General features: G+C 44.2%; 1 protein-coding gene across 1 annotated transcript in view; it reads right to left on the bottom strand.

Annotated features, from left to right (window-relative positions):
* LOC135552155 (ATP-binding cassette sub-family C member 12-like) overlaps positions 1–13,790 on the bottom strand; it is a 128,223-nt gene that overhangs the window by 79,033 nt on the left and 35,400 nt on the right. Inside the window, exons 15-19 of the mRNA XM_064983604.1 lie at positions 11,825–11,918; positions 11,465–11,533; positions 8,622–8,725; positions 7,165–7,337; positions 3,863–4,003 (exon numbers count right to left, since the gene is read on the bottom strand). Of these exons, the coding sequence (XP_064839676.1) occupies positions 3,863–4,003; positions 7,165–7,337; positions 8,622–8,725; positions 11,465–11,533; positions 11,825–11,918 (581 nt within the window). The remainder of the gene's footprint in view (positions 1–3,862; positions 4,004–7,164; positions 7,338–8,621; positions 8,726–11,464; positions 11,534–11,824; positions 11,919–13,790) is intronic.

The raw sequence follows: 13,790 nt of genomic DNA, 5'->3' as shown, positions 1-13,790 counted from the left end.
ACTGTGAGAGACGAAATACAAAACAAAAATCCAGAAAATCACATTGTATGATTTTTAAGTAATTCATTTGCATTTTATTGCATGACATAAGTATTTGATCACCTACCAACCAGTAAGAATTCCGGTTCTCACAGACCTGTTAGTTTTTCTTTAAGAAGCCCTCCTGTTCTCCACTCATTAACTGTATTAACTGCACCTGTTTGAACTCGTTACCTGTATAAAAGACACCTGTCCACACACTCAATCAAACAGACTCCAACCTCTCCACAATGGCCAAGACCAGAGAGCTGTGTAAGGACATCAGGGATAAAATTATAGACCTGCACAAAGGCTGGGATGGGCTACAGGACAATAGGCAAGCAGCTTGGTGAGAAGGCAACAACTGTTGGTGCAATTATTAGAACATGGAAGAAGTTCAAGATGACGGTCAATCACCCTCGGTCTGGGGCTCCATGCAAGATCTCACCTCGTGGGGCATCAATGATCATGAGGAAGGTGAGGGATCAGCCCAGAACTACATGGCAGGACCTGGTCAATGACCTGAAGAGAGCTGGGACCACAGTCTCAAAGAAAACCATTAGTAACACACTATGCCGTCATGGATTAAAATCCTGCAGTGCACGCAAGGTCCCCCTGCTCAAGCCAGCGCATGTCCAGGCCTGTCTGAAGTTTGCCAATGACCATCTGGATGATCCAGAGGAGGAATGGGAGAAGGTCATGTGGTCTGATGAGTCAAAAATAGAGCTTTTTGGTCTAAACTCCACTCGCCGTGTTTGGAGGAAGAAGAAGGATGAGTACAACCCCAAGAACACCATCCCAACCATGAAGCATGGAGGTGGAAGCATCATTCTTTGGGGATGCTTTTCTGCAAAGGGGACAGGACGACTGCACCGTATTGAGGGGAGGATGGATGGGGCCCTGTATCGCAAGATCTTGGCCAACAACCTCCTTCCCTCAGTAAGAGCATTGAAGATGGGTCGTGGCTGGGTCTTCCAGCATGACAACGACCCGAAACACACAGCCAGGGCAACTAAGGAGTGGCTCCGTAAGAAGCATCTCAAGGTCCTGGAGTGGCCTAGCCAGTCTCCAGACCTGAACCCAATAGAAAATCTTTGGAGGGAGCTGAAAGTCCGTATTGCCCAGCGACAGCCCCAATACCTGAAGGATCTGGAGAAGGTCTGTATGGAGGAGTGGGCCAAAATCCCTGCTGCAGTGTGTGCAGACCTGGTCAAGAACTACAGGAAACGTATGATCTCTATAATTGCAAACAAAGGTTTCTGTACCAAATATTATGTTCTGCTTTTCTGATGTATCAAATACTTATGTCATGCAATAAAATGCAAATAAATTACTTAAAAATCATGCAATGTGATTTTCTGGATTTTTGTTTTAGATTCCGTCTCTCACAGTTGAAGTGTACCTATGATAAAAATGACAGACCTCTACATGCTTTGTAGGGAAATCTGCAAAATCGGCAGTGTATCAAATACTTGTTTTAACTAGGATCTGTCTGCATTGTTGGAATGATAATATGTGATATAATATGTATATTTATTTTAGGGTCAGGGTCAGGGTTAGGGTCAGGGTTAGGGTCAGGGTTATGGTCAGGGTCAGGGTTAGGGTCAGGGTCAGGGTCAGGGTCAGGGTTAGGGTCAGGGTTAGGGTCAGGGTTAGGGTTTGGGTCAGGGTCAGGGTTAGGGTCAGGGTTATGGTCAGGGTCAGGGTTAGGGTCAGAGTTATGGTCAGGGTCAGGGTTAGTGTCAGGGTTAGGGTCAGGGTTAGGGTCAGGGTTAGGGTCAGGGTCAGGAGACATGTCATACTGCTGGATGTACTGCTCTCTCTTGTTGTAGGGTCAGGGTCAGGGTCAAGGTCAGGGTTAGGGTCAGGGTCAGGGTTAGGGTTAGGGTCAGGGTCATGGTTAGGAGACATGTCTTACTGCTGGATGTACTGCTCTCTCTTGTTGTAGGGTCAGGGTCAGGGTCAAGGTCAGGGTCAGGGTCAGGGTCAGGATACATGTCTTACTGCTGGATGTACTGCTTTCTCTTGTTGTAGGCGTGGATGGTAGTGAGGCCCTGGATGGTGGAGGTGGTTAGGGTCAGGGTTAGGGTCAGGGTCAGGGTCAGGATCAGGGTTAGGAGACATGTCTTACTGCTGGATGTACTGCTCTCTCTTGTTGTAGTGTCAGGGTCAGGGTCAAGGTCAGGGTCAGGGTCAGGATTAGGGTCAGGTTTAGGGTCAGGGTCAGGGTCAGGGTTAGGAGACATGTCTTACTGCTGGATGTACTGCTCTCTCTTGTTGTAGGCATGGATGGTAGTGAGGCCCTGGATGGTGGAGGTGGTCAGGGAGATCCAGGGGGAACGACTCACGTTCTCCATCCTCTTCATCTCTCTGATGCTCCTCTGGAATATACTGTGGAGATATCACACGAAACTCAGAACACATAGGACTCAGAACACACCACACAGGACTCAGAACACACAACACAGGACTCAGAACACACCACACAGGACTCAGAACACACCACACAGGACTCAGAACACACCACACAGGACTCAGAGGACAGGACTCAGAACACACAGGACTCAGAACACATCATACAGGACTCAGAACACACAGTACTCAGAACACACAGGACTCAGAACACAACATACAGGACTCAGAACACTGACAGTATGTCACCCTGGGTAAATGACCAAACTGACAGTATGTCACCCTGGGTAAATGACCAAACTGTGAAGATGCCGGTTGACTCACTAGAGTATGAGTGTAAAGATGCCGGTTGACTCACTAGAGTATGAGTGTAAAGATGCCGGTTGACTCACTAGAGTATGAGTGTAAAGATGCCGGTTGACTCACTAGACTATGAGTGTAAAGATGCCGGTTGACTCACTAGATTATGAGTGTAAAGATGCCGGTTGACTCACTAGAGTATGAGTGTAAAGATGCCGGTTGACTCACTAGAGTATGAGTGTGAAGATGCCGGTTGACTCACTAGAGTATGAGTGTAAAGATGCCGGTTGACTCACTAGAGTATGAGTGTAAAGATGCCGGTTGACTCACTAGAGTATGAGTGTAAAGATGCCGGTTGACTCACTAGAGTATGAGTGTGAAGATGCCGGTTGACTCACTAGAGTATGAGTGTGAAGATGCCGGTTGACTCACTAGAGTATGAGTGTGAAGATGCCGGTTGACTCACTAGAGTATGAGTGTGAAGATGCCGGTTGACTCACTAGAGTATGAGTGTAAAGATGCGGTTGACTCACTAGAGTATGAGTGTAAAGATGCCGGTGACTCACTAGAAGACGGTTGACTCACTAGAGTATGAGTGTGAAGATGCCGGTTGACTCACTAGAGTATGAGTGTAAAGATGCCGGTTGACTCACTAGAGTATGAGTGTAAAGATGCCGGTTGACTCACTAGAGTATGAGTGTAAAGATGCCGGTTGACTCACTAGAGTATGAGTGTAAAGATGCCGGTTGACTCACTAGAGTATGAGTGTGAAGATGCCGGTTGACTCACTAGAGTATGAGTGTAAAGATGCCGGTTGACTCACTAGAGTATGAGTGTAAAGATGCCGGTTGACTCACTAGAGTATGAGTGTGAAGATGCCGGTTGACTCACTAGAGTATGAGTGTAAAGATGCCGGTTGACTCACTAGAGTATGAGTGTAAAGATGCCGGTTGACTCACTAGAGTATGAGTGTAAAGATGCCGGTTGACTCACTAGAGTATGAGTGTAAAGATGCCGGTTGACTCACTAGAGTATGAGTGTAAAGATGCCGGTTGACTCACTAGAGTATGAGTGTGAAGATGGCTCCCAGCAGCGTGATGGCGACTGAGTAGGGGAGGGAACACGGACTCACGAGATGGTGACGATGGTGTAGGTGACCATCAGGCAGAACTGCAGGAAGTTCTCCATGTTGAAGGGCAGCATGGTATCCACCTCATCCTGGTCCTTGGAAAAACGGTTCACCATCCGTCCCGTTGGGGTGGTGTCAAAGATGCTGTTCAGGACTCATGGGGCTGTTCAGGATCACTACGACACAGACAGGACCCAATGGGGATATGGGAGCTTCTTAGGTGGGGATGATGAGAGGATTGATGAAACACAACACTACTGGAAGAGCTTCTTGAGACACACTACCGTTGAGTGTGAAAGATTTGGGGTCACAACACTAGAAATCTCCTTGTTTTTTTTGTCCATTAAAATAACATCAAATTGATCAGAAATACAGTGTATACATTTTTAATGTTGTAGCTGGAAACGGCCGATTTTTAATCAAATATCTACATAGGCGTACAGAGGCCCATTATCAGCAACCACCATTCCTGTGTTCCAATGGTACATTGTGTTAGCTAATCCAAGTTTATCATTTTAAAAGTCTAATTGATCATTAGAAAACCCTTTCGCAATTACGTTAGCACTTAAAACTGTTGTTCTGATTAAAAAGGCTAGGGTGCATTTTTTCAACTTTTTGATAAAAAGCGTGCAAAATTTCAACGTCGTGCTACTGCCAGGAATATAGTATATGCATACGATTAGTATGTGTGGGTAGAAAACACTCTGAAGTTTATAAAACTGGTTGAATCATGTCTGTGACTATAACAGAACTTGTGTAGCAGGCAAAACCCCAAGGAAAAACTGTTCAGAAAAAAGAAAAAAAATATCCCTCCGCCAGTTCCATGTATTGTCTATGCCAAGGGAAATTAGATAGCGCCCAGTTTACAGTTCCTACAGCTTCCACACGATGTCGCCAGTCTTGGGAATTGGGTTGAAGTTTATCTTTGGTGAAATGAAGAATAGGCACTTCCTGTCAGAGGTGACACTGTGGAAAGTTATGAAAGAGAGAAAATCGTCCATGTTTTATTGACTTGCTGCTATTGAATACAGATCGCCCCGTGATCAATTTGATCGATTATTAACGTTTACAAGTACCTAAAGTTGGATTACAAAAGTAGTTTGAAGTATTTTGTCAACGTTTATAGGCAACCTTTTGAATTTTTTGTAACGTTGCGTTTTGGAAAGCTGTTTTTTTCTGGATCAGACGGGCTTTATAAAAGGACATTTTGGGTAAACATGGACTGTATTAAACGAAAAAAAGAACCAATTGTGATGTTTATGGGACATATTGGAGTGCCAACAAAGAAGCTCGTCAAAGGTAATGCGTGTTTTATATTTTATTTCAGCGTTTTGTGTAGCGCCGGCTACGCTAATTATTTTGTTTACGTCGCGTTCATCTGTTTCGGGGGGGTGGGGGGGTGCATGCTATCAAATAATAACTTCTCATGCTTTCGCGGAAAAGCATTTTAAAATCTGACATGTTGGCTGGATTCACAACGAGTGTAGCTTTAATTGAGTACCCTGCATGTGTGATTTAATGAAAGTTTGAGTTTTATCTCGTACTATTTGAATTCGGCGCTCTGCATTTCCCCAAGGCTGTTGGCTAGGAGAGACGCTAGCGTCTGAATATCCTTAAGAGGTTAAAGAAGCAATAAAACTGGCCTTCTTTAGACTAGTTGAGTATCTGGAGCATCAGCATTTTGTGGGTTCGATCACAGACTCAAAATGGCCAATGGCTTTTCTTTCAAAAACAAAGGAAATTTCTAAGTGACCCCACACTTTTGAATAGTAGTGTATATCTTCAGAAACCTATCCACTGCTAATATGTAAAGTAGCATGACTCATGGGGTTGCCCAGGGTCTGAACCCCAGACAGTCCAGGGTGTATAAGGTTCTTTATATCCCAAAGTAAAGGTACAACACCAACCCAGCTATTTGTTGTGGAACAAGACAGGGATGTCCCCTCTCCCCTCTCCTCTTCCAAGATTCAATGCTATGAAATTCTTCATCAATAACGTTTGGTGATCATCCCTCACTGTCCCTCTCCCTCGTCCTTTTCAATACAATTTGACAAGAGTGGTGTTGTGTGGTAGTGTGATTGATAACAGTGGTGTTGTGTGATTGATAACAGTGGTGTAGTGTGTTAGTGTGATTGATAACAGTGGTGTAGTGTGGTAGTGTGATTGATAACAGTGGTGTTGTGCAAAACCCCAAGGAAAAAGTGTGATTGATAAAGTGGTGTAGTGTGGTATGTGTGATTGATAACAGTGGTGTTGTGTGGTAGTGTGATTGATAAAGTGGTGTTGTTGATCTTTGTGATTGATAACAGTGGTGTTGTGTGGTAGTGTGATTGATAACAGTCCATGTTTATGTGGTAGTGTGATTGATAACAAGTGGTGTAGTGTGATTGATAGTTGGATTACAGTGGTGTTTTGTGGTTTAGTGTGATTTAAAGTGGTTTGTGTGGTAGTGTGATTGATAACAGTGTTGTTGTGTGGCTTAGTTAGTGTGATTGATAACAGTGCATGCTATCAGTTGGTGTTGTGTGGTAGTGTAACATATTGATAAAAAGAAGTGGTTAGTGTGGTAGTTTGTGATTGATAACAGTATGTGTAGTTCATCTGTAGTGTGATAAAATAACAGTGGTGTTAAAATGTGGTAGTGTTGTCAGGATTTGGCCAGGGTTGTTAATGAAAGGGTTTTGGTCACTAGATGCCCCCACGTCTTATTTGACCTTATGCAATTTTGGCCTTGTTCCCCATTAGTATTTGCACCAGCCTTGTTTTCCCTGATTACAGACTCAAAATGGCCAATGGCTTTTCTTTCAAAAACAAAGTTCTGTGACCCCACACTGTTTTGTATATCTTCAGAGACATCCACTGCTAATTCAAAAGTAGCATGATTCATGGGATTGCCCAGGGTCTGAACCCCAGACAGTCAGGGTGTGGAAGGTTCTTTTATCCCAAAGTAGTATCTCTTAAGGCTATTTGTTGTGCTATTCCTACCACCTTTTGGATTTACCATTTTTGTATTGAAGGTGTTTTTTACTTTATTAAATCATCCCTTAAGTACTGCTGTGTCTCCCTCATCTTCTGGGTTCTGCTGACTATGTCGTGGCTCAGTTGGTTAAGTGACTGTTTGTCCTAGTGGAGACCCAGTGGTTTGGTGGCCAGAGTCCTCTAACAAGTGTGATTGATAACAGTGGTGTAGTGTGGTAGTGTGATTGATAACAGTGGTGTTGTGTGGTAGTGTGATTGATAACAGTGGTGTAGTGTGGTAGTGTGATTGATAACAGTGGTGTTGTGTGGTAGTTACGTTTCTGAACATGGTGTCGTGTAGCTTGGAGGATGCGTGCAACGTGACTTTGGTGAAAGAGTAGCCCTTGATGAAGCTGAAGACCAGCATGGCCACCACCACCAGGCCGTAAATCATCTGGTAGAAGCTCAGGTCAGGGTTCAGGGAGATGTTCCCTGTGGTGGAATTCGACACGTTTGCTGTCTGAAATCACACATTAAAGAGCCCGTTAGTTAATATATGGCTTAGTTACTGTGTAAGGTACTAAGAATGCTTTAACTAGTCTATAAAAACTTATGCAGAATGTTCTGTTACATGTTTTACTTGTGCTAGCCACAGATGTAATCTGATCTTCTAAAATAGGACAAACTGTTGATACAATTGAGAATTATTAGGGAAAACCAATCGCAGCGCTCCAATAGATAGCAACTGTCGTCGAGTCCAACATCTCGGACAAGCTCACGTTTCAAATGCATGAAAGCCAGTAAGGGAAATGGCAGAAAACACTGAGTTCTCTTCAAAACATAAATATTTTAAACGGCAAAATAATTGAACAGCGCACCAACACTTGCTACTGTGATTCCTGAAAAGAAGCTTGTTGACATTAGTCATTTTTTACGGCATCCTGGGTAATTATACTTTCGTTACATTGTTTGCTAGCTCCGCTGGTTAGCTAGCTCTCAGTCTCATTGACCACCAAACTTTGATAACACTAGCTAGCCACTCAATATATCATGTTTTCGCAAAATATATGTTAGTTAGCTAAGTTAGCCATGTTATGAATACAACTCTAATCTGCTATCATCATGATGCAAATTAGAGAGCAACACTTAGCTACCAAAAGCGGTTATAGCGTTGACTGCTTGCTGACAGTGAATTCAGAGCCGTTCAGCGGCTAGCAGCAAAACAAACATCAAAACAAGGGTTTCACTTCGTCTGAGTAAAATCATCGTCATTGTAAGGGGGATTTCTCCCAGTGGTTTGTGTGATGAATTTAGTCTTCATCGTCATCATTGTAAGGGGGGTTTCTCCCAGTGGTTTGTGTGATGAATTTAGTCTTCATCGTCATTGTAAGGGGGATTTCTCCCAGTGGTTTGAGTGATGAATTGGTCTTCATCGTCATCATTGTAAGGGGGATTTCTCCCAGTGGTTTGAAAGATGTATTCATTGAATTGGTCTTCATGGACTAGTAACTGAAAGGTTCGTCAGCTGACAAGGTACAAATCTGTTGTTCTACCCCTAAACAAGGCAGTTAATCCACTGTTCCTAGGCCGTCATTGAAAATAAGAATTTGTTCTTAACTGACTTGCCTAGTAAAATAAAGTAAAATTAAAATTAAAAATTGGTCAGTGGTTTGAAAGATGAATTGGTCTTCCAAAGAAAATGTTGTCAGAGGTTGCTATAGTAACCAAAGGGGGTAGGGGCCTAGCGAAGGGTCAATTGACAAACATTTGAAAACATAAGGAAAAGTCACTACAGTAGACTTACCCCTGATCCCTGCTCCAGCCAGTAGCTGAGCCACCAGTTGCTGAAGGCAGTGGTCCCCACCAAGCAGATGAAGATGATGATGATGAGAGACAGCAGTATGTACCCTGGAGGCCAGAGACACCAGAGGTGAGACCAGAGGAGAAAAAAGATCAGAGACCAGATGAGAGAGGAGAGACCAGAGGAGAGAAAAGATGAGAGACCAGAGACCAAGCGAGAGACCAGAGGGGAGAGGAGAGACCAGAGGAGAGAGGAGAGACCAGATGAGAGAGGAGAGACCAGATGAGAGAGGAGAGACCAGAGGAGAGAAAAGATGAGACCAGAGACCAGACAAGAGACGAGAGGGGAGAAAAGATGAGAGATCAGAGGGAAAAATATATATATCAAGAGGAGAGACCAGATGAGAGAGGAGAGACCAGAGGGGAGAGGAGAGACCAGAGGAGACCAGAGGAGAGACCAGAGGAGAGACCAGAGGAGACCAGAGGAGAGAGAGGAGAGACCAGAGGAGAGACCAGAGGAGAGAGGAGAGACTAGAGGAGAGAGGAGGACTAGAGGGAGAGCAGAGGAGAGACCAGAGGAGACACAAGAGGAGAGACCAGAGGAGAGACCAGAGGAGAGAGGAGAGACCAGAGGAGAAAGGAGAGACTAGAGGAGACACCAGAGGAAACATCAGAGGAGAGACCAGAGGGGAGAGGAGAGGAGAGACCAGAGGAGAAAGGAGAGACCAGAGGAGAGACCAGAGGAGAGAGGAGAGGGAGACCAGAGGAGAAAGGAGAGACCAGAGGAAAGACCAGAGGAGAGACCAGAGGAGAGAGGAGAGACTAGAGGAGAGACTAGAGGAGAGACCAGGAGAGACCAGAGGAGAGAGGAGAGACTAGAGGAGAGACTAGAGGAGAGACGAGAGGAGGGACTAGAGGAGAGACCAGAGGAGACAAAAGAGGAGAGACCAGAGGAGGGACCAAAGGAGAGAGGAGACACCAGAGGAGACACCAGAGGAGACACCAGAGACAAGAGGAGACACCAGATGAGACACTAGAGGAGAGACCAAATGAGAGGGGAGAGACCAGAGGAGAGACCAGAGGAGAAACCAAAGGAGAGGGGAGAGACCAGAGGGGAGACCAGAGAAGAGACCAGTGGAGAGATCAGGGGAGAAACCAGAGAGGGGAGAGACCAGAGGAGACACCATAGGAGAGACCAGAGGAGAGACCAGAGGAGAGAGGAGAGACCATACAAGAGACCAGAGGAGAGAGGAGAGACCAGAGGAGAAAGGAGAGACCAGAGGAGAGACCAGAGGGGAGACCTATCCTCCTGCAGCTTTACAGTACTGGTGGTAGGTCAGGGTTAACTCGGGGTTAAGGTTCAGAGTGTGGTGTGTGTAAGGTGTGTTCCTAACCTCCTGCAGCTTTACAGTACTGGTGGTAGGTCAGGGTTAACTCGGGGTTAAGGTTCAGAGTGTGGTGTGTGTAAGGTGTGTTCCTAACCTCCTGCAGCTTTACAGTACTGGTGGTAGGTCAGGGTTAACTCGGGGTTAAGGTTCAGAGTGTGGTGTGTGTAAGGTGTGTTCCTAACCTCCTGCAGCTTTACAGTACTGGTGGTAGGTCAGGGTTAACTCGGGGTTAAGGTTCAGAGTGTGGTGTGTGTAAGGTGTGTTCCTAACCTCCTGCAGCTTTACAGTACTGGTGGTAGGTCAGGGTTAACTCGGGGTTAAGGTTCAGAGTGTGGTGTGTGTAAGGTGTGTTCCTAACCTCCTGCAGCTTTACAGTACTGGTGGTAGGTCAGGGTTAACTCGGGGTTAAGGTTCAGAGTGTGGTGTGTGTAAGGTGTGTTCCTAACCTCCTGCAGCTTTACAGTACTGGTGGTAGGTCAGGGTTAACTCGGGGTTAAGGTTCAGAGAGTGTGTGTGTAAGGTGTGTTCCTAACCTCCTGCAGCTTTACAGTACTGGTGGTAGGTCAGGGTTAACTCGGGGTTAAGGTTCAGAGTGTGGTGTGTGTTCCTAACCTCCTGCAGCTTTACAGTACTGGTGGTAGGTCAGGGTTAACTCGGGGTTAAGGTTCAGAGTGTGGTGTGTGTTCCTAACCTCCTGCAGCTTTACAGTACTGGTGGTAGGTCCGGGGTTAAGGTTCAGAGTGGGGTGTGTGTAAGGTGTGTTCCTAACCTCCTGCAGCTTTACAGTACCGGTGGTAGGTCCTCGGGGTTAAGGTTCAGAGTGTAGGTGTGTTCCTAACCTCCTGCAGCTTTACAGTACTGGTGGTAGGTCCAGAGGTGTGTTCCTAACCTCCTGCAGCTTTACAGTACTGGTGGTAGGTCAGGGTTAACTCGGGGTTAAGGTTCAACAAAGGTGTGTTCCTAACCTCCTGCAGCTTTACAGTACTGGTGGTAGGTCAGGGTTAACTGGGGAACCCTCCTGAGTCAATAATAATACCAAACAACAACAACAACTATCAACAAACAACTATCAACAGACAACATCATCAACAACAACAACAATAATAATAAACAACAACAACAAATACCAACAGGCATCATCAACAGCAACAGCAACAACAACAACCATAATAAACAACAACAACCATAATAAACACAACAAAAAAATATAAACAGGCATCATCAACAACAACATAATAAACAACAACCATAATAAACAACAACAAATATCAACAGACATCATCAACAGCAACAGCAACAACAACAAACATAATAAACAACAACAACAAACATAATAAACAACAACAAACATCATGTTGATGGAATGAATTGATTAGTTCATTTAAAATGTCACACAGTGTACAGCCATAATAATACTGCTTGAGGATTAGAATGTGAAGGAACCGAGGACTAAAATTACCGCTGACATCATGTGATAGCGATCGACGGCCTCCCGACTCGTCTGGTGTCTCATCAGACATGTCAAAAGCTGTCCGAGAGAAAGAAAGACGTGAAGTAAATCCCAGTAATGACACACAACAGACCTTTTAACGCAGAGCGACATATACGAATGTAATGTATGAAACGAGACACGAGAAAAAAAAAACTTTTGTTTCCATTAGCATTACATACAGGATGTGAGATTCAGATCGTGTCTATGTTGAGATGTGTATGGATCTCTAGCTTATCAAACCTTTTGTTTCCAATAGCATTACATACAGGATGTGAGATTCAGACCGTGTCTATGTTGAGATGTGTATGGATCTCTAGCTTATCAAACCTGGGTTTTCTAGTCCTTTTCCCTTGTGATCATCCAGGTTCTTCTCCTTCATGTCGATGGGGTCTGGTTGTGTCGGCTGCTCCTCCGGTTGTTCCTAACGTACAGCATTAAGTGATATACATTAATGTGGGAGAAATATATTTATTGTCTCTCGAGAGTCTTGACAATATACGACTGTGTATTTGATGTTGTGTGTGGAAAACCCAGGAAGAGAAGTGGCAGCATACAGCTAATGGGGATCCTAATAAACTAGACTAAAACATGATATCGAGACTGGGTATAGTCTCCTTCAGGAGGACTGATCCTAATAAACTAGACTAAAACATGATATCTAGACTGGGTATAGTCTCCTTCAGGAGGACTGATCCTAATAAACTAGACTAAAACATGATATCTAGACTGGGTATAGTCTCCTTCAGGAGGACTGATCCTAATAAACTAGACTAAAACATGATACATGATATCTAGACTGGGTATAGTCTCCTTCAGGAGGACTGATCCTAATAAACTAGACTAAAACATGGTATCTAGACTGGGCATAGTCTCCTTCAGGAGGACTGATCCTAGTAATAAACTAGACTAAAACATGATATCTAGACTGGTGGTATAGTCTCCTTCAGGAGGACTGATCCTAATAAACTAGACTACATGATACATGGTATCTAGACTGGGCATAGTCTCCTTCAGGAGGACTGATCCTAATAAACTAGACAACTAAAACAACTGATCAACAAATGACTATGATACAGACAACATAGTCTCCTTCAGGAGGACTGATCCTAATAAACTAGACTAAAACATGGCATATCTAGACTGCAACATAGTCTCCTTCAGGAGGACTGATCCATAATAAACAACAAGACCATAAAAACATGATAACTAAACAACTATCAATAGTCTCCTTCAGGAGGACTGATCCTAATAAACTAGACTAAAACATGATCAACATGATATCTCAGACAGCAACAAGACCAAACTCCTTCAACAGGACTGATCCTAATAAACTAGACTAAAACATGTTGATATCTAGACTGGGCATAGTCTCCTGATCCTGGACAGACCATCCTAACGATGTTCTTGGATAGTGATTGAAGGAAATTGACTGTTGCCGACTAGTCTCGGAGGAGAGAAAGAAGAGCTTCATGTCAGGATGAATAAACTTAAACATGACTAACTAGATTGGCTCTGAAATCAGACATGTCAAAAGCTGTCGGTAGAGATGGATAACGTGGAGATCCTAATGACACAAACAGTTTAACCTGATATCTAGATATGGCTGTGAATGTACTGAAATAACACAGAACAAAAACTTTTTGTTTCAATAGATGGATACAGGGATCTGAGAAGCAGACCTGTATCTGAGATGTGTATGGATCTCTACCTTATCAAAGGGTTTTCTAGATGGATTCCCTTGAGGAGATCGTACCTGTATCTTCTCCTCTGAAACCAGAGGTAGAGATGGATAACGGAGATCTAAGTGATATACATTAATGTGGGAGAAATATATTTATTGTCTCTCGAGAGTCTTGACAGGTCTCTGAAACCAGAGGTAGAGATGGATAATGGGAGATCTTAGACCATGTATCTAGACTGGGTATGGCTCTGAAACCAGAGGTAGAGATGGATGACGGGAGATCGTACCTGTATCTATTGGCTCTGAAACCAGAGGTAGAGATGGATAACTGGAGATCTTACCTGTATCTATTGGCTCTGAGACCAGAGGAAGGAATGGATAACGAGAGATCGTACCTGTATCTATTGACTCTGAAACCAGAGGTAGAGATGGATAATGGGAGATCTTACCTGTATCTATTGGCTCTGAGACCAGAGGTAGAGATGGATAACGGGAGATCTTACCTGTATCTATTGGCTCTGAGACCAGAGGTAGAGATCTTACCTGTAACTATTGGCTCTGAGACCAGAGGTAGAGATCTTACCTGTAACTATTGGCTCTGAGACCAGAGGT

This window comes from Oncorhynchus masou, chromosome 2 (genome assembly GCF_036934945.1).
Source record: "Oncorhynchus masou masou isolate Uvic2021 chromosome 2, UVic_Omas_1.1, whole genome shotgun sequence".
Taxonomy (NCBI): Eukaryota; Metazoa; Chordata; class Actinopteri; order Salmoniformes; family Salmonidae; genus Oncorhynchus; species Oncorhynchus masou.
The sequence above is the reverse complement of the archived record's forward strand: the minus strand, read 5'-3'. Positions and strand labels throughout refer to the sequence as shown.